The 24,559-nt window shown below is 36.6% G+C and overlaps 2 protein-coding genes across 3 annotated transcripts in view; both read right to left on the reverse strand.

Annotated features, from left to right (window-relative positions):
• Positions 1 to 15,988, reverse strand: part of aqr (aquarius intron-binding spliceosomal factor) — a 57,835-nt gene extending 41,847 nt beyond the window's left edge. For both annotated transcript variants that reach the window (XM_015390809.1, XM_015390800.1), the window contains exons 1-17: positions 15,837 to 15,988; positions 15,664 to 15,720; positions 13,493 to 13,533; positions 13,376 to 13,411; positions 13,158 to 13,278; positions 12,880 to 13,020; positions 10,726 to 10,794; positions 10,495 to 10,595; positions 10,309 to 10,385; positions 8,901 to 8,965; positions 7,104 to 7,220; positions 6,691 to 6,804; positions 5,871 to 5,974; positions 2,349 to 2,451; positions 1,547 to 1,667; positions 1,162 to 1,303; positions 455 to 633 (exon numbers count right to left, since the gene is read on the reverse strand). In XM_015390809.1, coding sequence (XP_015246295.1) covers positions 455 to 633; positions 1,162 to 1,303; positions 1,547 to 1,667; positions 2,349 to 2,451; positions 5,871 to 5,974; positions 6,691 to 6,804; positions 7,104 to 7,220; positions 8,901 to 8,965; positions 10,309 to 10,385; positions 10,495 to 10,595; positions 10,726 to 10,794; positions 12,880 to 13,020; positions 13,158 to 13,278; positions 13,376 to 13,411; positions 13,493 to 13,533; positions 15,664 to 15,720; positions 15,837 to 15,920 — 1,672 coding nt within the window. In that variant the 5' untranslated portion in view covers positions 15,921 to 15,988. The remainder of the gene's footprint in view (positions 1 to 454; positions 634 to 1,161; positions 1,304 to 1,546; positions 1,668 to 2,348; positions 2,452 to 5,870; positions 5,975 to 6,690; positions 6,805 to 7,103; positions 7,221 to 8,900; positions 8,966 to 10,308; positions 10,386 to 10,494; positions 10,596 to 10,725; positions 10,795 to 12,879; positions 13,021 to 13,157; positions 13,279 to 13,375; positions 13,412 to 13,492; positions 13,534 to 15,663; positions 15,721 to 15,836) is intronic.
• A 4,169-nt stretch (positions 15,989 to 20,157) lies between these two features.
• Positions 20,158 to 24,559, reverse strand: part of dph6 (diphthamine biosynthesis 6) — an 82,373-nt gene continuing 77,971 nt past the window's right edge. Inside the window, exon 15 of the mRNA XM_015390020.1 lies at positions 20,158 to 21,491. Within this exon, the coding sequence (XP_015245506.1) occupies positions 21,373 to 21,491 (119 nt within the window). The 3' untranslated portion in view covers positions 20,158 to 21,372. The remainder of the gene's footprint in view (positions 21,492 to 24,559) is intronic.

Below are 24,559 nucleotides of genomic sequence, written 5' to 3' on the forward strand. Positions count from 1 at the left end.
AAGAAAAGATTCTTTAAAGAAGATTTTTTTATGAAATTAAACCAGGTTCTGGGTAGTACATGCTGACAGACGAATTTTTTTTTAATCTTAAATTCAAAATCTTTGTTAATAATTATTGCTCTAATTGGGTTGGTCTGTCAGCTAAAGGCATGTTTTACAGTCTCTATACTCCAGTAACAAATAATCGATTACTAAATTAGTTGACAATTATGGAAGTGGCAGAATCATGCTTACTTTTTGTCCTAATTAGGGCATGTGATGTGATCAAGAATAACAACAAACAAAAACAGTTGCTAAGGAAGATAAGAGAAAACCAGCAGTCTAAGGTCAACAGCAAAGATTTTTACAACTAATTTTAAGAAATACCGATTGAAGGAACCATCTGGTAGAATATTAAGTAAAAGAATAAAAAAAAAAGATTTCAGAGAACAGTTGTCTCGTGGTCAGTTTTTACCTTCCCATTCTTGTTTGATGTGATCCTGTACGTTGAGGTTAATCGTGACGTCAGCCCGCACACGAGCAGGCCAGCTTTCTCCAATGTTGGGCTTGGCAACTTCAACGATGGAAAAAGAGGTGATTGTCTGAGCCATCCGAGCCCAGCCTCCAAACACCACCCCACCGTACTCTGACTGCCTGTGTGAACAGACAGACATGACAGTAGTCACAACATGTGCTGTAGGCTACAGTTAGAGTTCAATACCAGAATATAAGCAAGGGGTTAGTCTACAGTTTCCTTTATAGTTCTGATAAATACTGACGCACTGATCAATACTGAAATATGAATACTAATAATCTGTACGGTTTAAAATCCTTTAGCAGGTGGAAACTACTCTTTCTTCCTTCTAGGCAAGCATTAAATATTCCACTGCCAATTTCCAATATAAGCCAACCCATATGACAAACCAGCAGCTTTTCTTTTAGATTTACTGAATGACAGCAGCCTGTATTTTACTCCATAATCGATTGAAAATAAAATCTGAGGTATCGAACATCACTACGGATAAAACACCCAGCAAGATGCCACATAACGTCACACACTTGCATCACTATGAAAGTGAAGCAGTAAGTTTTATAATGTATTAGCAATGAATACGCTCTGTTGCTATGTTTTAATGTGGCCACATTTATAGACAGGAACAGATTCTGATGAAGACGTCTCACCATGGTTTCATTCTCCACACCACATCCTCAATGTCCTGTCTGATCTCGTAAGTTGACTCCAGGCGAAAGAGGTTAAAGTTCCTCAGAAGGTAGTCATGAAGCGTCAGGAACTGGAGATTCAGCTTTGGCAGAGCCAAGCAGCCTTTAACAAGCAAATCATAAACAAGAGCAATAAATTAGAGCAACTGCAGATAATGCTGAAATATGATTATTTATTGCTTCACCTCTAAATACACAGGATTAAAATAAAAAGATACTAAGTCCCTGCAGGCATATCACTTTAGATAAACCATGTAACAATAAAAGGGTATAGAGGCAGTGAGTAAACACGAAAAGTTTAAAAACAAAACCCAATGAAATCCTAATTCAGACATTCATTTCCTACCTTCGCCTGAGTAATACTCTGTAGGGACAATATTTTGATCCCAGATGATCTTCTCTGTGGGATAAAGGGGCATCTGGTTCAGTTGTTCAATCTGAGAGATTCTGCGCTCATGACGGGAAACCTATAAGCAATGCAGATTACAATGGGAGTGAAAAATAGAAACAAACAAATTATATAGCTATACAACACTGAAACTATATATTAATGTTTGACTTTAAAGGCACTTAGCTGGAGTATGATAAAAAAAACATAAAATCCAATCCAGTGCAATTTACATGGAACTGTTATTTCTTCTTTTTCGCTGCTTATTTGTTAATAAATAATATAAAGTACATTTATATCTGTCTTAATTTTTGTTTTTTACTATGTTTAAGTCAACAACTTCTCTCGGCTTAATATTCCAAAAGACAGCTTGTTATTGGAGACAAGAGAAAAGAAATGTTAAAAGATTGCAATTTATTTACTGCATTAGGGGGGAAAAAATAGATATTAAAAAAGCTTATTCAAAAAACTGATTAAAATAGGATAGGAAGAAAAAAACCAACACTGAAATAACTCCATCAGCGATTAAACATTTTCAAATCCCAGTTTAACTGTTGGCATTGATATCATCAATTATAAAGGAGAAGATTTACTAAGAAAATAAAGTAATATTTGCTTGTCAGTAAAAAAAAAGGACTTGTGTCCTACAATGTGTTTCAGGTAGTATTATTCAGGTAGTATCAGGAAATATTTGCATTTACAGATGTTTATCATGGCAAATGTTTAAAGTCTAAAGAAGATCATAAAATAGTGAACCTACCAACATCTCAAGGAGAAACTCTTTCTCAATTGTTGTTTCCTGGCCTTCAGGCAGCTCTGGCAGCAGACACAAGTATGAGGCCACCCGGTGGAGCATGTTGGGACTGCAGAATAATAATTAGTAAGTCAGCAAAAAATAAAATAAAATAATAATAATAATAGTTCAACAAATTAAAAAGGGATTTGTGTTACAAATTTAGCTGATACACGTATCCTGAGCATATATGATTAGAATAAGCTAACTACTGACTGGGGAACTTAGATAGTGATCTTGGAAATGACTAAAATGAGGAACATTTTTGTTTTGTTTTTTACCCATGATCGGTAGATAATAAAGTTTGATGCTTAGCTTGCCATGTTTGAGAAAAGATCAGTTGAACTAGCACTTCTGGACAGTCCATTCCTCATAGAGAAATGTTCAAAACACTGTCAACCCGGCATGTGTGAGAATATACAACTTTATCAAATAATTCACGCTTATTAGAGCCGTAGCACAAAGCAATTTCTCAGTTTGGTTAAACACAGCTCTTCTGCACCGTCAGCATGTGCGTTAAGGGCCTAGGGCGCACTCAGAGACAGGATTATGGAAATCAAGGCCCATCTCAGTCTCGGGAAGCTGAGGCACGGCTCTTTGCATGCAGACGCGTTTTAATCAGGCTGGCAAACTCTGTGACACAGGCAGGCTTCGGTACAAAGCAAAGGACAGGACCTAGACACGTTGTGACAGCACTGAACAGCCACACGTGGCACTAAACAACTGGGACCGTGGATTTGCATCCCTTTTTTTGTAACTTATGATGCCATACATGAGCAGCGGGGTGACAATTGTGCCAATGCTGCACATTTCTGGACCAGTGGATGAAGCTGGCATGGTTTGTGTGGACACTTTATTTCCTTAGCAACAAGATAAGTTTGGCATATTAAGTCATTCGGGACAGGGTTTGATGACTGGATAAGGTTCTGACTGACAGCGGAGACTCTGACGGGGCAGGGTAAGGATGGGGACACATTAGAAACATTTCAAAAGTAAATCGCAAAAGTATAGCTGATCTTTTTGTACATTTATGCATGTTGGAATACATGCTATAATGCGTTTTAAATGATTTAGAAAGACGGAAATCCAAAGGTGTGCCACCCACTTTAATTTGATATTATAAAAAAAAAAAAAATCCAGTCTTTCTCATGTAAATTAATGACACGACTCTACTAAGATTAAAAAAAAGTCTAAATGAAAGATTGTCCAGAGATAAAACCACGTCTAAATAAGTCTGCAATGAAGCAAAGACGGAAACCAGCAGACATGTGGAAAATGATGCTTAAAACTAAACTTTTGGGTCTGTCAGAAATGCAGAGCAGACCATTTTACAGAGCAGAACATGCTGTTGCCAACATCATTTATTTGAGAAAGGCAGGAGAGATGTTGAGCTAAATAGCAAATAGACTGAATTTAAGTGGTACCTTTTCAAATCATGCTGAATATTTAACAAACATTCACCCAATTGGACTCAAAAACCACAAAATGATACATGATTGATCAGTAACTTTTGGTTTAAAGGGCCTAGTCACGTACTGTGAATTAACAGACTTCTATGCCAGATAATTCTCGTATTGTCTTTTTGATCAAATCATTACTTCCTGTAAGCATATTAGATTTTTGTCCCATTTACACTACCCCTCTGAAACCGATCCGTGTCGAGTTCCGACTGAACTTGAGGCAGTTAAGCGTGCCGAGCTTGGTTCTTACGACCATTCACAACTGAACCGTGCCGAGCCCTACTGTTGAACTAGTACTAGATAAAGCCAGGTTCGGATGCGTCTGGCACAATCCAGTTCAGTTGCGTTCCATTTACACTCAACAGTTATCTTGGGTACCGTGCTAGGACCGTTCTCGGCACGGTTTCAAAGGGATAGTGTAAATGGGACTCTTATTTCTGTGACTTGCACTTTTTTGTTTGCTCTATGCTTTGAGTGTATTTACCACAAAAAGTGACTGGAGGTTTGGTTTTAATGAGACAAAATGTAAAAATGTTAAAAACGGTCTGAATGCTTTGCTAGGCCCTGTACATAACTACATTTAATAACACTGTTTCAGTAATTAGTCACTTCACTAAAACAGTTCTGTATTCAGTTAGGAACAGAGTAGATAGTTAGTACAATGGCTGGATTTATTTGAGAGGAAACACTGAATTTCATCATATCCTTAATTCCTCTTCTTGGCCTGAAATGCTCCCAACGTGTTTGACTGAAGTGACAGTGTGCCTCCGTGCAGTCAGGCTGCTAAGGCTGTGCAATAATGATATGTTTGTTGTGTGTCAGGCACTTAGTGGATAAATTCAGAGTGGTTGACTGGGAGCTTAGCCTATGATTAGCACAGCTCGAAAAAACTGGCATTAGTGGGAGTTGTTGAGTGAAAACTGCCTTGTTAAATCTGGTCGGAATATTTGAGGTTTTCCAGGACTTTTTCTGGGGACAGTTTGAAAAGCTGTGAACAATGCAGGCAGTTTAATATTCAAAACCCTAATTCTGGGGGGAAAAAAAGCAGAGACGTTTTAAGTCACATAAGTGTTCCTGAGCCAAAAAATAATGACAGAATGCACCCTGGGACGTTTTCAGTAGGCTTTTCCAGATCAGCAGTATATCAGTGTTTTACAGTCATGCAGACATGGGTAGAAGTTAATGTAGACTCACACAGCCACCCAGACACAGGGCCATTCATCAAAGGGAGGGTGGTTTTTAGCTTTTTGGCGAGCTAATATGATCTGACAAACACAGCTGTTCAAAGAGTTTATTCTCGAGCCACTGCAAATCGATTCGATTAATGAGGCGTGCCTTTCTGGCCGGTACCAGCTGCCTGTTCAAGGGTTCACTAGCTGCCTTTTAGCAAGGAAGTCTGGCAGCAATGGCAGCTCAGCTATATAATAACACAGCAGCAACCTACATGAAAATGCAAGTCTGGACCTCCGTGTTATTCTGATTTGGTGATAATTATTCATACATGAAAAATGACTGACTTTTTAAGGTGTTTAGGTATGCGTCCATCACTTCCATACAGAATAAATGTTTTCAAACTATTTGTAGGCCAATGTCATGTCTCAACTTGACCCCAGAAAATTGCAAAGGGTCTTAGTTTGCAAATAAGTTTTTGAAATCATATATTTTCCATCCTCAGGTAATGTAAAAGGGAAGAGTCTGACCCAGTGAGAGCAGCACTCTATTAAGACGAGAATCATTTCTAGGTAGCTTCAATTCAAGGAGCAAAATGGGTCAAAACAAACAAATATCAGAACCAAATCATGAACATGTCTTTCAGAGATACAGGACTCCTGGGTCAGGATCCCAGAGACATAAAACTTTCTGTTGCATAAAAAGTGAGGAGAAAAAAGGGGTGAAGCTTTCCCCAAGCTTTCTCATGAAGACCAATTATGTTTAATGTGGGGCAATGCTTTAAATGGGCCAAAAAAAAAATCTTAAATGACTCTGACTTTATCTTATTACAGTAGTTTAGACTCTTCTCTTTCTTTACCTGAGATGTCCAAAGAGCTTGGTTAACGACTCTCTGGTGTCCACAGCTGCAACATTGGACAACGCAAAGTCGTGCAACTCTGGAAAATGAGCAAAGGCAGCTCTCTGGCAGGAAAAAAAAAAAAGATGTTGTTAAATCAGTACCAGGACGACAGAGACAGAAACATATTTAGAAAATTGTCAAACTAAAAACTTGATTTAAAAAAGTCATTAAAATCTTCACTGTAAAAAATATATACATTCTAGAAATACGTACAAATTTCTTAAATTAACTCTATTTACCCTTAATTTGAGTAGGTAAATAAGATAATCTGCCAATGGAATTAGTCCTCTCCATTAAAAAAAAAAAAAAAAAAAAAGCACATGCACAACCCTGTACCTGCTCCTAAGAAGGAAGGCCTAATAACGCGTACAAGAGGATGCACAAACCCATTTCTCCTCATGTTTAAAAGTTTCTGTTTGCATTGCTCATATTACCTTATTTTCCAATAGAAGATTTGCAATTTTTCCACAATGTCAGACTCACCACCGGTAAGTGAAAATGGGCACGAGCGCATAGGACGGCCTTACGTAAACATATCACAAGAACGATTAACAATTAGGAGGACCAGGTATTTTGTAAGATCCACCTGGAAAAAGAACATCCTCCACTATACCTTTAAGTGTAAACAGCCTTGTTCCATTGGCAAAGTGTCTCACTTACCATCTCAGTTCAAGAAAAAAAAAAAAAACACTATTTTGAAGACAAAATTACTTATTCAGATTTAAATTTTTTGCAGTGTTCTCATGCTGACTTGCTTTAGTGTTTTGTCTTTTATTACCTGGAGTGAGGTGATTCTGTCGTAGTGCAAAGTGGTCATCTCCTTCTGAGTTAAAGCATTTCCTGTTTGGTCATTGATCTCGAAGCCAGTGTAGAATTTCAGCATGTCAAGAAGCTACAAGGATTAGTAAACCATCAGATATGGGCATGAAACACTAAAGTGGTTGCTTATGATAGTCTGACAGATTCAGAGCCCTTCACTTATTATTGGTAAAGATATGTGCAGAAACCTTTGAATAACACTTTGTTATGGAGACTTGGAGGCTGTAAGAAATTTCCCAACATAGCTGCCCGTCTCAAGTTCCTAACCTCACAAGTTTTCCTCACTGATTTATCTTATGCTGTCAAAGATGAATTAAATCGAAAGATTTTTCTGTAGTGCTGAGTAGGTGGAAATCCTTGCACGTTTTGTACCTGACAGAAAAGGTGACCCTCCTTCTCTCTTTTGGTGAGACCAGAGAGCTGGCAGCTGACCATCAGGTGGGAGTCATCCAGCACCGTGTTGAACCAACGGCGTGTTGGAAGCAGCGCCTAGACACATAAGCTCAAGTTTATGGTCTTAAAATGATAAAAGCTGAAGAAACACATGATCTAAAGATAAACAACAACATACATGAGGGAAGATTTGACACTTAAGGCTAAAAAGAACTGAAAAGCAGAACCATTGCTTAATTTTCTGATAAGATTAACCATTTACTTATAAAGAATCTGCACTAACAGAGAGATGCCAAAACATACAGCATCAGCTCCCTCAGTTAATTTATAGCAAGAGGAGGGGAAACATCTAAATCATTAATACTTGTTCTGTAAAAACTCTGGACATAATCATATACATTGTGGAGTAAAAAAAAAAAAAAAACCTTGGACAGGAAACAATGAAAAGTAGAAATATTAAGAATGGGGCAATCTGAACAACAGCACACTGAAAGCATTTATCCTTTATCAGTATTAGGCTGTTCTTTAGGTGCAGCAAATGCCAGCCAAACACAGAGAGAACAGGTACTTTGATATCCATCAGCCTTTGATAGGAGACGGTATAAAGAAGCCCACACAGGTCTTTTTCCCCCCCTTATTTGCTCTCATTTCCAGGTCATCATCGTGGAAAGGAAGTATAGATTTCAGGCAACCGAGGCCTTGTAAACGGATAGCACTGAAGGACAGGGGAAGTCTGCGGAGACAGTCAGCTGGCCGGCCACACGATGCTGCCAGGAACTGCAAGGCCAGCCTGTCAGCAGACAGCCAGAGGAAATCTATTCACCTTCCTCACCGCTAACAGCAGCACAAATATCCATCTTATGTGTCATCAGCAACCTCACATTCAGATATACTTCAGCGGCTTGGATTCTTTTTCTTGAAGCAAAAAGAATGATAACTCTGAGCTCCAATTTGCTAATACAAAAAAAAATAAATAAATAACAGCAGGCTCAAAACGATCAGAAGATACTTAAGAACAGAAGTACTGATATTATCAAAATCCCTATTTCAATCAGTTGCTAGAGCTTTCAACTGTTTTTAGACTGAAAAGTAGTCCTGCTGTTAAAAAAGAAAGTTGAAGCCTTATGAAGGAGTGCCAAAGGTATTAAATAGGATGAAACAACAATGTTAGATTAGAGAAATATCTGAAAAGCCCATTTCTCAAAAAGCTTCATAACTAAGATAATACTTCTATAACTAAACTTAGAAAACATGAGAAGAATGTGCTCTATCTCTATCTAAACACCATGCTTTATGAGATGAAAGCTAAAATTGCGCATGTGACTGAAACATGGCGGCGGCAGCATCCTGCTGCAGGGACAGGAAGGAGGTTAAGAGTTGATGGAAGGATTGATGGTTAAACCCTAATACATTAAATTGTAGCCCCTAATTGTAGCCTTCCTTCAGCTCCTGTTCCTCCTCCTTTTATGGGGTCAACAGTGAGAACTTTAAACTGCAGTGCTGTTTTTAGACAGCCTTCGATCTCCCTGACTTATATGAAACAAAACGCATGTATGATGCTCTTCAAATCTAGGCTTACAGCCTTCTGGAGCGGAAAAACGGAAGCAACAGAAATGTAGCAAAAGATGCAGCTCTTCAAAGACCCAAAACATGTGAGTATTTGTACTTTTGCATGGATCTAAACACGCACATATGTGGGAATGACAGTTATTTTTCACAGTAAATTTTATATAAAACCTGATAAAAATGTGAATAAAAAAAAAAACTGTGTCTCACCTCCAAATCAATCAACAGCTCAATGAACCTCTCACAGTAATGCACTTTGTCCATGGACACGGTCCCTGTAAAATAATAAACAAAGTTATGTTAAATTCCATCACACTTTAGATCTAATTACATTTTCAAAGAAAAAAAACAGTTTCTAACAGTGAAGGTTGCATCACTGTAAAGGAACCATATGATCATCAGAGAAACACATTTGGACAACTATGGAAGTGTCGTGCGTCCAAATGGTCCTTTCTGCAAGATGCTGCATGTTCAGCACAGCGGCATGCTGGGATCCAGCTCCTCATTAAGTGAGCGTGTTGTTGTCGCATGCAGCACGGATGAAAGTAAAGCAGATCCTGCTGGCCTTTGGATCATGATCTACTCTGTCAGCGTAGAATTCAACCTAAACACAGATTCTGTTTTTAGCACCCAGGTAGGGGGCCTGAGTGTCGGCCTGCATTATAACACAGCAAGACCGGTGCTCATGGTTGAGTAGCAGCTGAGTGCACGCTCCATAGGCAGCAAAACAGAGCAACTCTATCATGATTAAAATAAGGAAACAGTTTCAATTTGATGCAACCGATTTTCATTTTTGAATAACTTGGACTGTGCAGATCCCAACGGTATAAACTATATCCAGGTTGGTAATCTTAAAATGTATTTAAATTTAAGAAATATTTTTCCCAAACTGCTCTGTGTGTTCCTTGAGAACTTTTTGTAAAAATTTTCTCTTAAGGTTTATTTCTAATTCACCACCAGTAGAAGTTACTTTTCTCCCCTCCAGTCATGAAAATCATTCATGTCAGGTTTCATTATTTTATTCTTGTTAACAATCTTATTTACAATTAACATAATCCACATAAAAAAGGGCTGATAAAAATGTTTGAATGCATTTGCACAAAACAAAATTGTTTAATCTCTACGGATCAGATATAATGGAACAGAAAAAAACAATCCAAACTGATAAATAGGACAGGAAAAAATGCCCCTCTTACTTCTTATATAAAAAAAAGAAAAATGAAATTGGAAATTTAGTGATCAGAAACGTAGAAAATCGACCAGTTCTGTTTAGGAGGGTGAGGAATGAAGTTAGAAATGACATTTGTAAATAAAACAAAATTTTACTGAAGAATAGTTCAAATCTAACTTGAATCACTATATTTTATATCTTAGGATTTAACAATAATACAAATGTATGAATATTGGGAATGGGAGATAAACAGAGGTTAGTTGTGGTGGAGCATAAAATAAAGGTCCCTTAAAGGGTTAAATATGTGAAGGCCTGTTTCATATTGTTAATAATTTAAAACGCTGTAATAACCTTGATGCCTTTTTTCCTAATCCGAATTCATCCTACTTTATTCTACCCAATTAGCCCCATATCCCAAAGGACTTAAAAGCATTTTCCCCCAATTACCCTCTGCTGGAACCGACATCAGGACCGCTCGAAACTTTTTAATAAGAGATGAAAGGAAGGTCCTTTCTTTAGTTGCTCTGGGGAAGACAGAGAAAAAAAAACAAATCAGTGACCACAAACCATGAATTATAACGCTGTAATAACTATAGATTTTCTGAACATGCTTAGCAAAGAAAATTATATTACTGCTCGGCTGCTTCAGCATCCATCTTATCCAATTTTTTCTTGATTAGATTCCAAAACTTCTGCAGCTTGGGAACCTTCTTCAGCTCTTGCTGGAGTCTGGACTATAAACACACACAGGCAAAGAAAAATAAGTCTTAACAGCATGAAACTGAAATGATCGTCACAAACAATTACTTGGATAGTCAATATTCACTGTGTAAATGTAATCATAGGCATAAGCTGCCATCTTACTGGTAAGAGGCACATCCACATAGGCAGAGAGATGAGCTGCTGCACCTGTTCTCTGATCAAATCTACCTCCTGGGAGGAAGAGAGGGACACAAAGAGATAGAAAGGGAGGGATTGTCAGAATCCACAATGCATGACAAATTTTTATTGCACCCGGATCCTTAATAAAACTCTGCAACTAAAATATTTACAAGCCTTCATAGGATACAACTGCAGGGCAGCAGGCTATCACAGCAGATTTTGAGGTGAGACATCTGCAGTGTTTCCCCACTGGTCCCATGCAGTCATTTGGAATAATAAATTACTGGCACTGCTTTAGCTGTTGCTGCCACCTAGTGGGCATTACAAGTAGCTACATCAAATCTTACTCCATCTTTATAAGGGAAAATTGACCTTTTTCATCTTTGACAGATTTTCTATTGAACAACTTATTTAATCTGGCATTTTGTATTCAATTTAAAGCATTAATATAAACTTAATTTTAGTAAAATGATGGACTGTGTGACCTGGGCTTAAAATTTAGGGTTATAGATATGGTTTTCTTATCTTTCAGAACACACCCTAAACTTTGTTGAAGATATTTACAGATTAGTTAAAGTAGTTTTTGGTAGAAAAAAAGAGTGCATCAAATATCTCCCTAATTCAAACAGAGGATCCTGCCTACATAATGCCTTTTCTATGGCTGGAAAACAAATAACAGATATATTTTGAACAACTACTGAACTGAATTCATGAACTTTATTTTGTTCCCTAGACAAAGTCCACAACCCCTTAGTTTCAGACCTATTTTATAGCCAACTGAAAGTTGCCAATATGCAAAAATGTAAAAGTCAAAACATCTTATTTTACTTTGATTCTAAACAAGGAACATGATCACATCTACATAATCATATTGCAACTCACAGATCAAATTAATGCAGGTTAGTTTCCAATGTTTTAAGATGTGTAGACCTTTAAATGATCCAATCTATTAATTAATAACTGTATATTCTATAACTGAGCCAGTAGTTGTATTTAAAATTCCAACAAGTTTTCTAAATTCTTCAACACTTTAGATCATAAAAAGTAACAGCATAGTTACTTTGGCTAGTAATGAGTTACTATCACTGAGCAGCAATCGACTAATTTCAATGTGAATAAAAAGGATCTCAATTTACTTATTAAAAAGTTAATTAAGCTTTTTATATCACTTTGAAATTAATCACATAATAAAATTAATTTCATTGTGAATAAAAAGGATTTCAATTTATTTATTAACTTTTTATTTTGTTCATCAAATAATCTCATCATGTGAATGATGTTCTGGAGACTAGCAGAGCCAGATTCATGCAGTCGATTGGCAGCTGCTCTGTCACTCGACATAGCATGCCTTCTCTACTAGAGTCCACTGGTGACAAACACCACTGCATCAGATGTGTCGAACTGTAATTAAAGACGTATTACTCAGATACTGATGGATGGAATAAAATAATCCTTCCATGAAGCTCTTGCAATATTCCTGAGCTAATCTGAAAGCCAGATTAAGGGATTATATTCGCCTTGAGACATGAAAGTAGCTGGACCACCAGGGTTTAATCATGTGGAGGGGTGACCCAATACCTTTTGGCACTATGGTTTAGGGCAGTACAGTTAAAAAATATATATATTTATTCTGTTTTTAGCACTAACCAAAATCATTCAGCCGTTACATTTCAGGTTTTAATGGTTTTTATGACCTTAGAAGCATTTCTCTCTCCTCTTGTGTTCTGTGTCAAACCCACTTTAAGTGTATTTCCTCCACCTAAAGGCCTGAGTGAGAGAGTGAGCGTCTTTTAATTTTTGTTAAATATTATGTGAATAAAAACAGCAACTTGCCCTATAAAGAGATACATGTAATGTGACTGAAATAGAGTGTTTCTGGAATTTGAAAAAATTACATTGTGTTAAAATTATTACATTGCAAAAGACTACAAACGTATCTGTGCCAAACCTATCAATACACCTTCCCCTAAATTTTGTTAAAAATCCATTTAACTTTATTTTGCTTCTTTTTTTTTGTTTTAATAACTTCAGATCTTCTTTATATCATAAACAAAAGTATAAACCTGTGATCAGAGAGCTACAATTATCTTCTTTAGGGAGTCTATCGGTTTATGGTATTACAATAATAATACACACCAGACTGTTGAAACAGTGATCCAGGAAAACCAGAAGCACGGTTTGTTCCTTTAAGGTGAGGTCAGACTCCTCGTCTGCCAGCACAGCTTCCCTAACACATTTAAAGAAAAAAGGGAAGTGTGTGGGCTCCTTCTTGAACACCTGATAAACAAATATAGAAAAGAAAAATAGAACATTACAGAAAGGCATCTGTTGCATTGTTTCCAAAATTCCTACTGAGGATATCCGACTTAAAGGAAGACCCAGGAATTTTAAAATTTTTGTTAAGAATCTCTTACCTCCCAGGCTGGAACATTTTCTCTGAACTTCTCATTGACGATGCAACAAATGGACATGATAAATGCTTTGCTGGACACCTCAGGTGTGTAGTTCACCCAAAGATAATTCTCAAGGTACTGACTACAATGGGGAGAAAAGGAAAGACGGTAAATGTCAATCACACAGGTAGTGAATGCTTAATATGCAAAGTAAGGAGGTGAAATGGAAAGAAATGTACCTGAATTCGAGTAGCATAATTTTTCTGATGGCAAATCTATAAGCAAAGAAAGAGGACGTCAAGATAAAAGCAATACTTTCGAATTCAAATAAAAAAACAAACACAATGTATGCTTACTTAGACATGACAATCTCTTTTTCATAGACATCTTCCATCACCTTAACAGAAAAAAGATAACAGGATGAGATAAGAGTGAAACAGTAAAATGTAGTTTTGTTTTATTTTATTCTCATATGTACCATCTATCCAGCTGACACATTTCAAGCCCAACCCAATGAAATAAATGGACAATATGAACAGCAAAACAAACCCTAGCAAATACAAAAAACAATAACACAAAATCAAACTCTTCTATTCAAGTTCAAAACAAGCCTATGTAGCTACAACCCTCATATCAAAGTGCAACCTATAAGATGCAAAACAAGAGGCTGCTAAAAGATGAGAAGCTCTCTAACACCAAAACCATAACTGTTTAACCTCTAACAGGTCAGAGCATATCTGATGGTATAAACATCAGCACCGATTACAAAAAGTTAAACTGCTTTGTTCAGGATGGCTGATCACCTCTGCTCCAAGCAGAAAAATGTAATTATTTTATGGTAAAGAGAAAATCTGTAGAAATTTCTGAGCTGTGTTATTCTTTATCATACTTCTGAGAAAAGAATGAGCTTATTGTAAACTTAGAGTAGATGTCTTCTGGATACCAATCTGAAATGTGGCTCAAATTCAGCAGAAATCATTTGACTTTAAAGAAACTCTTAAAAATGGTGTGTGGTCATTAACTGTAACAGACTAACCAACTCCGAAGACTGGAGTTAGCTTATTGATGGATTGATTTTATTGATCTCAAAGTGGAGAAATTTACTCACTACATCAGCTCAGATAGTCAGAGGAGAAAAATAATGTGCCAAAGTAAGAAAAAGGTGCATGGTATATATACAGTATATACTGTGCGTCCACATGAAAGCTTTTTTTTTTTTTTTTAGTACGATTATTTACATGGATATTCATATAGATGGGTATTTAGTTATTTATAGTTATATATATATATATATATATATATATATATATATATATATATATATATATAGTCATTATTGCACTAGGGTGTTAAATACCATGGAAGCCGCTTATAGTGGTCACGGATATAGAAATCAACCGCACATAGTGTTCAAGATGCTTGGGACAGAGTCATTTCTATACAAATGCTGTTTAAATAATTTATTTATAGTAATCAAGAAATCTGCTTATAGTGCTCATTTTTGGCCATTTTATGAATGTAAACATAAGTAGAGATAATTAATAAGTGGATCAAAAGTGATGACGGCACTCCGGTGTCAAGAGCCCGAATGAGGACATCATCACAGAGGTACAAGAGTCCTTTGGTGCAGGTACCAGTGCTGCGTGCAGCGAGGAGGGGAAGGATGAAGATGTGGAGATTGTTTTCCCTTCCAGAGCTGAGATGAGGAATGCAGTTTGCATTTTAAAGACCGGTCTCCTGCATGTTGGTTTAAAAAACTTTGACCTTTTACATCACTTTGAAAAAGAAGTGAAGTCGGTGTTGGACAACACTCTGATCCAGGGAACTATGGATAAATATGTGAAGTGATTTCTTAATGCGGCGCAGCAGATCCGCAATACAAATAAGAGGAAGGGTAGCTTTAATTTTCTGTAGCCTATGCAGCTATCTTCTACATTGTTCTATGAAACAGTTTGTTTCAACTTGTTAAAAAAAAAGCACCGGTGGCACCAGGCTTCCAGAGTTATGTCTGCGCACGGTGCACTATACTGTAATTAAACATGCATGGTACTGTAATAAAATTCAGTAAATGCAGAAGCTATGTTTCATTTAATTTTTCTTATTGAAAAAACACACAAATGGCATCGAGATGATTTTCTGCATGAAAAAATAAGTGAAATAACGGTACATTCGGACATAGTAATCAACTGCTTATAGTGTTCAAATTGGCTCTGGACCAACATGACCACTATAAGCGGATTCCACTGTTTAAGGAAACAGGTGATTGCAAATATTTAGCATATTTTGCCACAAAAAAAAAAACATGCCATTCAACTGCCTCAGAGTGATGCAGATTTATTAAATATGGCTTTATAGACTATTACTATATTTACCAATAACAGTGCCATCATTGACTTTAAAAATACCACACATCCTTTCTTCATATTGTGTTATGGGAGACCGTTTAAATGGAAACTGATGCTATGAATAAACAGCATTTTAATATTTCACCATTAACAGAAGTCCTAATATGGAAAGCATTACTCACCTGAGGTTCAAAAGGGAGCTTTTCCTTTACATGAGGAGCCCAATATTTGTTAGCGAGCTGGAAACAACAAACGAACAGTTATATAAACAAGCGTATAGATATATTTGCAGTATTTTGTAGACAAGATGATGCAAAAGCAAGTGCGAATATAACGTGTTGATATGCGGGCTTACCTGTGTGACATATTCAGCATTTATCTGGGACACTGAAGGCGCTGCAACCTTTTTAGCTGGAGTCTCTTTCTCCTTGGTAGCCATCTCAAACTACTGGCATGCAAAAAAAGATGAAAGCTTAAATGAAAAGGTCAGAATATTGATACAATATTTGTTGTAGCTGTAAAATTTACGGTTAAAAATGGGCTTCTGGAGTAGCGGCTATTCAAGCGTGATGGAAACAGCAATGCTAATGTAAATAAAGACTGAAAGAGCGAGGAAGTTTGTGAGCTGAGTTTCAAAAGTCAAATAATCCACTACGCTAGCAGCCATGAAAGTGAAATTTAAAACCGTTTCGGAAATAAAGTCAATATTAAGCTTACTAACCGGTATTATGTTTATTCAACATAAACGTGATTAAACGCGCTGGAAGCGTCTAACTTCCTGAATGGTACCTTCCTAAAATCGTCCCCAACTACAAAGGTTCCGCTCCTTTCGTTCCGCTAGGCATTTAGAACGTGAAATCAGTTTGTTTTTAAAATGAGCCTTTCCACTCCATGGCAAACCTGTATTACCGGTAGTCTAATTTTACAGCAGTATATTAAAACTTTTTTTTTTTTTTTTGCCAACTGAATTTAAATATTATCCACGTACCAGGCAGTTTTTTTTATGGCAAATGAACTAAAAAAGACAGACATTAAAAATAGCATAATAATTTTTTGATTTTTGAGTTCTTACAGAGCATTATGAGAAACAAAATAATAGCATTTACGGAAATATCTATAATACTGCAAAACAATTTAAAACTCAATGGTACAAAGAACTAACACAGAAAAATAGTTTAAGCTGATATTTTAATTATTTTCTATTGATAAGTGACAATTAAAAACCATTTTTAGTGGTATGCAATGAATGCAGCTTGGAAAATTTTAGAGCAACTGTCGCTATCAATGGACTTTTGAGAAGGTAAAATTGAATCCAAACTAAAATAAAGAGGATAAAATAACAGCAACACATGTACGATTAAAGCACTGGATTTTGATCATATTCATAGGTGGACTGGGATGGTTTGCTGAATTGTTTCAAAGGCAGATAGTAGAAAAAGAAACAACTGGATTAGCCCATTATAAGAGAAATATAGAAGAATATAGCAAAGTGAAAAATTGTCCCAATAACCATCCAAACAGATAATAGAACCTCTTCAACACGTTTTTTGATATTTGGCTCTATTCACTGTGGGTATGATTATTAATTATTTAGCACGATGCTATTATCTGAAACCATCTAAAAGTCTGTTTTGCTTTTTAACTTTTGTCCATTCATATGCTGACTTATTAAATGTGGCTAAGTAACTGGTGGTTGTCACAAATGTAGAAGAAAACAAGTACGTCATGGTCTTAATTATTTTCATTCTTACTCCTACTCACATTTTAATCTTATATATACAGTTTTGGATCTTTTGTGTTTTCTTTAAGGTTGCAAAAAGAATTTGGTTAATTATTTAGTTTTTCTCATCTAAAAAATAACATCAGGTTCTCTAATCCCTTAGGAAATTGCTTAGAACTTTTCAAAAAAACAAAAACAAAGTGAAATAGAGCATATATCTTTACTTTAATTATTCTGTAAACAAGATTTACGATTTTTTTTATATTTAACAATTTTGTGAGAGGAATTTATGTTTTGTTAAAACGTCAGTACTTCACGTGGCCACAAGAGGGAAGCAAACACCACTGAACAGCATGAGGTTACCAGCATTCAGTAAACAAAGTTTCATCAAGTGAATATTGTGATTGATAAGATATGCTGCGCAATCACTTTATCTTGGAAACCAATGATTATGAAACAGAAAGAATTCCAACTTGAAAATAAAAAATAAAAACCTCAGCCATTGAGGCAAGAGGTCCACAATGTGAGGAGGCTGCATCTCATGCTGTGACAAGGCGACTCCTGAGCTAGGGAACCCAACTGCAGTCCACTTGTGTACGGGAGGAAACAAAAAGTCACACACACATCAGCAGGGTTTGCCTGGAGGTAGAAACACAGTTAAAGTCCATGTGCAAGGCCACAATGACAAGGGCCGCAGGCTGGTCGACTCCACACAAAGGACAATACTAGCCACAAAAGCCCATTTCATTGTGGAGTGGTTGCAGGTCAGCTTGGTAGAAAATGTACATTTGACAAAACACATAAAAAAAGATAAATGTCACCCTGTCTTTATTCATTTTGTAAAGCAGCCCAGTGGTGAGGACACAAAAAGCATGTCTGCCACAGGCCATCACATTGGTGCTGATGAGGATGTGAAGACATGGCTGTGGCTTAGCTGATGTGTGTAGGTAAACACGTTTAATAAAAGACTGATTATTAGGTTTATTATGGGATGGGGAAAATGATTACTTTAAAGATCATTTTAATCGAGGTTGTTAAAAACAAACAAACATATAAATGAATACTTGGAATGGTTGACTTTGTAGACTTCCTGATCTATCTATCTATCTATCTATCTATCTATCTATCTATCTATCTATCTATCTATCTATCTATCTATCTATCTATCTATCTATAATTTCAAGGGAGAAAAAGACCTGGAAGGAAGGAAATAAAATATAAAATAAAAAATCAAAGAAAATTACAGAAATACTTTGTAATATCCATGTTTAATTTTGCACATTCTTGACAAAACACATATGAAATGTTTTGAGGAGGATTTTGGAAGTTGGACATGCAAGCAAAAAATATAAAAAATATAGCCTTTTAAAATGAACATAAACTTATCCTTTTTACCTGTGTATGATTCTGATCAGCCATGCAAATCTGTTCTTCATAAGCATTAAGCAGATATTTGTGTTTTAAAGATTTTCTTCCCCCTCTGATCTTTACATTTAACAACCATAACTTGTGGCATAGTGGGGATTATCTCTAATCCACACTTGATCAAAATTCACCATAAAGGCTGAAACTTAAATATGAAGCCTTAGAAATATTTAGTAAATGTGTTCTAGTAGGATGCACCCCTAACACATCAATTTCTAGCAATCATCTTAGTCGGGGCAAAATTGTGACAAGTCGTCTTGCAAATATGGTGGTCTTTAACTGGTTAATCTGCAGGGACAGACCAAGACAATAATGATGCTCCATGAATCTGAACTGACCTCAGATCAGGGCTGCTCCAGAGTGGTCTTACCCAAGGTCCAATTATCTGATGCCAACTGTCAACCTCCGGCAATAAAGGAAAATGTTTTAGATGCTAAGAAACAAATTAAAATTCTAGAAGGCTTATATCTCCCATGAGCTGGAAACTCCTGGAACACCAAGGTAGTACTTAAAAAAACGGCCTATACAATTAACCATCTCAAATCTACTCAAATTCCATCAGTAGAGTATCACATTTAAAGTCTAATAAACACTATAAGTACAAAGCCTGAAGCTAGGATCAAACCTACAATCTCCATGTTGCAAAGCAGCAGTGGTACAAACTGCATCACATCCAGGATGCTTTCCTGGCGTTTCTCATACTCCATATCCTGCACGGCTGCACAAATAGAAGCTCTAAATAAAATTTACTAAATCTTTTTAAACAGAAAAAAAGAAAATTGGGGTTTATATAGTTAGATCTAAGGAACTAATCCACTGTTTTCTTGTTGTAAGGTTCTGTTGTTCTGAATGGCTCAGCAGAGCAGTTACTTCCTGGCTGAAATCTTTGGGTCAAACTTTTTATTTTTTGGACATTTTATGTTATATTTGCTACTGGACTTTTGTTTCCAAGTTTGAAGATGTTTCACTTCCCATCCAGGGAGCTTTTTCAATTCAAATTCAATATTTGAATTGAAAAAGCTTCCTGGATGGGAAGAAAACAAGGTCAAGTGTTTTTTTTTGTTTTTTACTTTTTTTTTTTTATGACTATGACCTGGATGACAGAGAAGCTTCACCAGCACTTGCTACTTTAAGATATACTCCTTATAACCTAGTAAATTTGCCACTTAATATGTAAAAGTAATTATCTAATGATTTTTATTTAACAAAATAACTCATAGGAGTGAATATTTCCAAGTTAACCAAAGAAAAAAAAGAAGCCAGTTAAAAAAAAAATTCAGTTAAAGGTTAAATTAACAACTAACCACATGGACAAGCTAGGTACATTCTTTACCTACTGTTAAACATGGTAATGACAATGTTATGCTGTGGGTCTGTTTAACGACCAGTGAGCCTTAAAGACACAAACAATTGTATTCATGTTTGGTCCTTGATGTGCCGGGCCCAGCAGGTTTTAAATGTTTCCCAAGTGTGTAAAAAGATTTTTTATATAAATGGCAAAACACCAAAACTCCGAAGGACTTGAAACCTTAAAGGAGGAAATTAATATGCGAGACATATAGGGGACTGGCCTTTAAGGCCCTGATAAGAAAATCACTTTTCTCTTCAACTTCATTCCATATAAACATAGAAACATTGGAAATAGACAAAATAACATTGACTCCAAATGGAGTCATGTTCATCTTTTAGGGAGGAAGCACTACAATATTTGACAGCAAAAGAAGAATAACAATCCGCTTTGCAAGTCGAGTCTTTTGGTTCCACTTTGATTTCAATGTACAGAAAAAACAAACATCTATAGTTATATATTCAAGAAGAATCAAATGCTTGCTCCCATAAATAATTGCTTGTTTGTATTTTTTTCAAACCTCAATAAAAGTCTTAAGGCTCTATTGGCTGCCTCTATTGTTCAATTTTTGATGACAACAATCAAAACAACATTGCAGTGGGTGAAGATCAATAGCCCTCTTCACTCTGAGAGCACGCTGGAGCAGATTGCTCCAGAGTGAAGAAGAATTCAAACTTGGATTATCAATACGGTTCATGATCTTCACGAAACAGAATGTTCCAGGCCCAATGGTTAATGGTGTTATTTTCTTTCAACGTTGTTACATCTCATCCCTTGACATCCCACACACACACACTTGCCCTGCAGCTTTGTGTCCTAGTGTCCTTCTTCTATTAACCAGGCTGCCTTGGAATCAATAGAAAACATAAAGAAGCTTAATCTTTTCAGGTGCTTGGTGCTGATTGCCTATTACACAATAATAACACACCCAGTGCCCCGTGGAGCATGAGGGAGAGAGAGAGAGGGAAACTGGCTCGGCTCATACAAATACATTACACACAGCTCCAAAGCAGTGACACAGTAAATCTATAGGTCTGCAGCTGACATAGTGTCAGAGGTGGGGCTCCGATGTTGGCAGTGGTGTCAGAGAAATTCCACCAGAAACAGTAGGATATCATAGGAGGGAGTTTATTGTCTGTTGGAATAATAAAAAAAAGAAGAGTTTTCTGGTTTGCAAAGTCAATACAATAACAAAAACACACACTTTCAGTCTTTTGAATATGTCACTGATGTGCAGCAACACTGCAATAACTAATAGAGAATTTTCTTTCCCCTGTTTGCTCATGTTTTTCTTCAAGTACAAAGTTATCCACATAAAGAGTTGCTTTTCCGGAAAAGCCGCTTTGATTCATCCCGACGTGGATCATGGTAATCTTCCCCTTAACTATGGCCGTTTTTCTATAAACTGAGCCAGCAGGACAAGTGGAGGATCTGAGAGTCGGGCAGATCCAGGACTGGAACCAAGGCCACCGAGGGGCTGGATTCTGCTAAACGGCTTCGAAAACATTCTTCAAGTCCTGGAAGACAGAAATAAAGATAATATTTATAAGAACCTAACCTGAAGTTGTTCATATAAGTGAAGTGCAATTCAAAATGTATTCATGAAACCACAAATTTAGTGACATATGTTGTGATTTTATGTGGTGGACCAACAAACAGTATCACATTATGTAAAAGAGAAGGTAAATGATAGTGAATTTGCATTGCCCTTTGAGTCCAATACCCAATAATACAATACAGTGCAGTTAACAGCCTTTAGAAGTGAATTAACAGAATCCACTTATGTTTTATTTTATGTCAATAAATGAATAAAGCTTTTCAGCTTATGCCAGAAACATGTTTAAAGCAAGGTTAGGGTATAGTTCAGCATCCAAAACCTTGAACATTTCACAGAGCACTGCTCAATCTGTGCTCCGTACATGAAAAGACCACAGCACAACCCTAAAACTACTAAAGATATGGAGGCCAACTAACACTGGATGAACAGTTGAGGGGAAGAAGATTCTGAGAAGCAGCCAAGAGACTTCAGAGATCTACCGCTACGATGGGGGAGTCTGTCAACAGGACCACTAGTTGTTAGCAAATTCCGTCCAGTCTTCAAGGATTCCAATAAGAATCCCGCTAAAGTTTCCAACACTCCATTTCATCAGAATCTAGTTTATTGCCAAAAAGGTTTGCATTTACAAGAAATTTGACTTGGTGTTGATGGTGCAGATATATATACAGAATAAATAATCTATAGCTATATACAATATAAAACATACAATATATGGCTATATACTATATACACTATTTGGATTAATCAGACCATAATTAAAACTTTAGGAAAAGTTGGAAAACAGTAAAGGAAAACTATAAAATATCCGCCAAGGAAACATGGCAGCATCCTGCTGTGGGAATCCCTATTCAGAGTAGATTGCATTGAAATCTAGTAGAGACCTACCTCAAAACTTGAGTCTTTAATTTCTATAGAAGTTATTCAACAAAGTATTAACTTAAAGGGATCCTGTTGTTTGTAAAAAAAAATAAAAATAAAAAGACAGATTTTATACCACTTCCCAGTAATGTGCTACTTTCTGTTAAACTGTAACTAAAAGCAGCTAAAGTTGTGCTGCAAGGTGGCAAAATATGAGAAAGTTCAAGGTATCAAACCTTTAGCCACATATCACATTTAAGTCACTTTAAAAAGGTGCATCCCTGACTTTGTTGCATTGAATGCTGCCGGTGACATCTAGTAAAATTGATCCTTTTTGTAAATGTGTTGATGTCTCTGCAGCTAGACTGCACGGACAGTGGACTTCTGAGTATTCCCTGAGCACATCAGAGACAAAGCCGATGACAGTCTGTCTGTTTAGCAGCAGGCAGCTGGGATGTTGCACTAATTAGTCACAATAGTTTCCTTGTCTCCTGTCCAGCCTCCTCCCTTCTATTGCTAAAGACTAAGATGTGACTAGTGTGATTTTGACAGAGAAATATTATATTCTCCATCACCTCTATTAAAAACTTTAAAGGTTAAAAAGCCACATTATTGACTAACATCTGATGTTACTTTGCCATATTTTGTGACATTTGTGTAACTTGCAGAAAGTAAAGTCAGAACACAGAGGTTACAGGAGCTGTTAGGCTGTTAATAAGCTTCATTCTCTCTCATTGGATGCACACACAGCATGCCGAATTCCCCAACAAAGAACCCAGAACTCTAATTAGCTAATATGCACCACGGCCAAAATGCCCCCACTGAACACAGACTCTTTTGGACGGTATAAAAAGCCTAAATATGTGTTATCAGAGCATCACGGGAAGCGGGGCCCTCTGGAGAAAGCTGGCTGACAACTGAACGGGCCAAAGACATCACAGAGTGGGGATGGCTTCATTAGGAGAAGAAACAAACCCTTCATCACACCTTGCACACTAAGCCTGTTTAATGTTTGAGTGTTTTAATCTTTATACCACCGGATGAGAAATAATTGCACTCTCTTTGAGTCGCTTTTAATGCCTGAGCTCGCCGGCAGGTCTATGTTGATGAAAGGGAGACAATGAAATGGGTGAAGGTGACATGAATGACCAATTTTGTCTTGTTGTTGTGTTTTTTCTTTTTTACTTTGAAAGTGAAATACAAGCAATAGATATCAGTCCTTATGTCCATAAACCTGGAATAATGATGACTTCCTTTTTTAGGTCCATAGAAATGTAGTCCAAAGGGACAAAATTGGTCTGAGAGAGGCAAATTAAATACATTTTCCATGACATTTAGGCAATTAATCTAAGCATAGACACGAAGACAAAATATTCCTTCTTGTTCTATATATGTTTCCAAATCAGTTTTAAATCAGCAGTGGCACCTATGCTCATCTTTTTTTATGCCTTTTTTCTGAACAATAATAAATTATGATTTGCAGTTTAATGGCTGCTATAGAGTGGACCCTCTGGACAATCACTGAAAGTTTTGAGCTGTTCGATCTTCACCAAACATGTTTTTCCATTTATTGTTGGAAATAAAGAGTGAGAGAGAAGTAAGGTATGCAAGCATATTCAGTGTCCCTTAGTGAATAGTTTGATGAACCGCCTTTTAACTACAATTTCAGCTGCATCTCTTTTCAGGGATAAAAGGAAATGCAGAGATAATCTGGGAGTATGCTCACTGTTGCAGTCTTATAATTAAATTCACCATATAAGCACAAGCTGTTACCAGGTTTTCAACCTCGACTGAAGAAAAGTCTCCTACAACCACCTTTCACTTCCGTGTGATGTGAAGTGGTAGTTTTCTTCCCCAGTTAGTTTATACATGGATTAAAGTCTTAGAACAAAAATACATAACATACCTGTTGTGACCTGCATTGCATAAACCCCTTAATCTCCTCAGGTCATCCGGTCCAAGTTAAGTCAGTATATTAACCAAAAATGAAAAAGCAGCATTTAGTTCTTATGCTCCACTAATCTGGAACCAACTTCCTCGTTGACTATAAAAGTGCAAAAACTTCACGGAGCTTTGAATGAAGGTTAAAAATACAAACAATCTTGCCTTAATAATGGGCCTAAAAATTCAGTTTAGGTCTTGTTTGAGCAGGGCCATTTCTTCCATTTG

The sequence above is a fragment of the Cyprinodon variegatus genome, unplaced genomic scaffold (assembly GCF_000732505.1).
Source record: "Cyprinodon variegatus isolate N-32 unplaced genomic scaffold, C_variegatus-1.0 Scaffold21, whole genome shotgun sequence".
Classification (NCBI taxonomy): domain Eukaryota; kingdom Metazoa; phylum Chordata; class Actinopteri; order Cyprinodontiformes; family Cyprinodontidae; genus Cyprinodon; species Cyprinodon variegatus.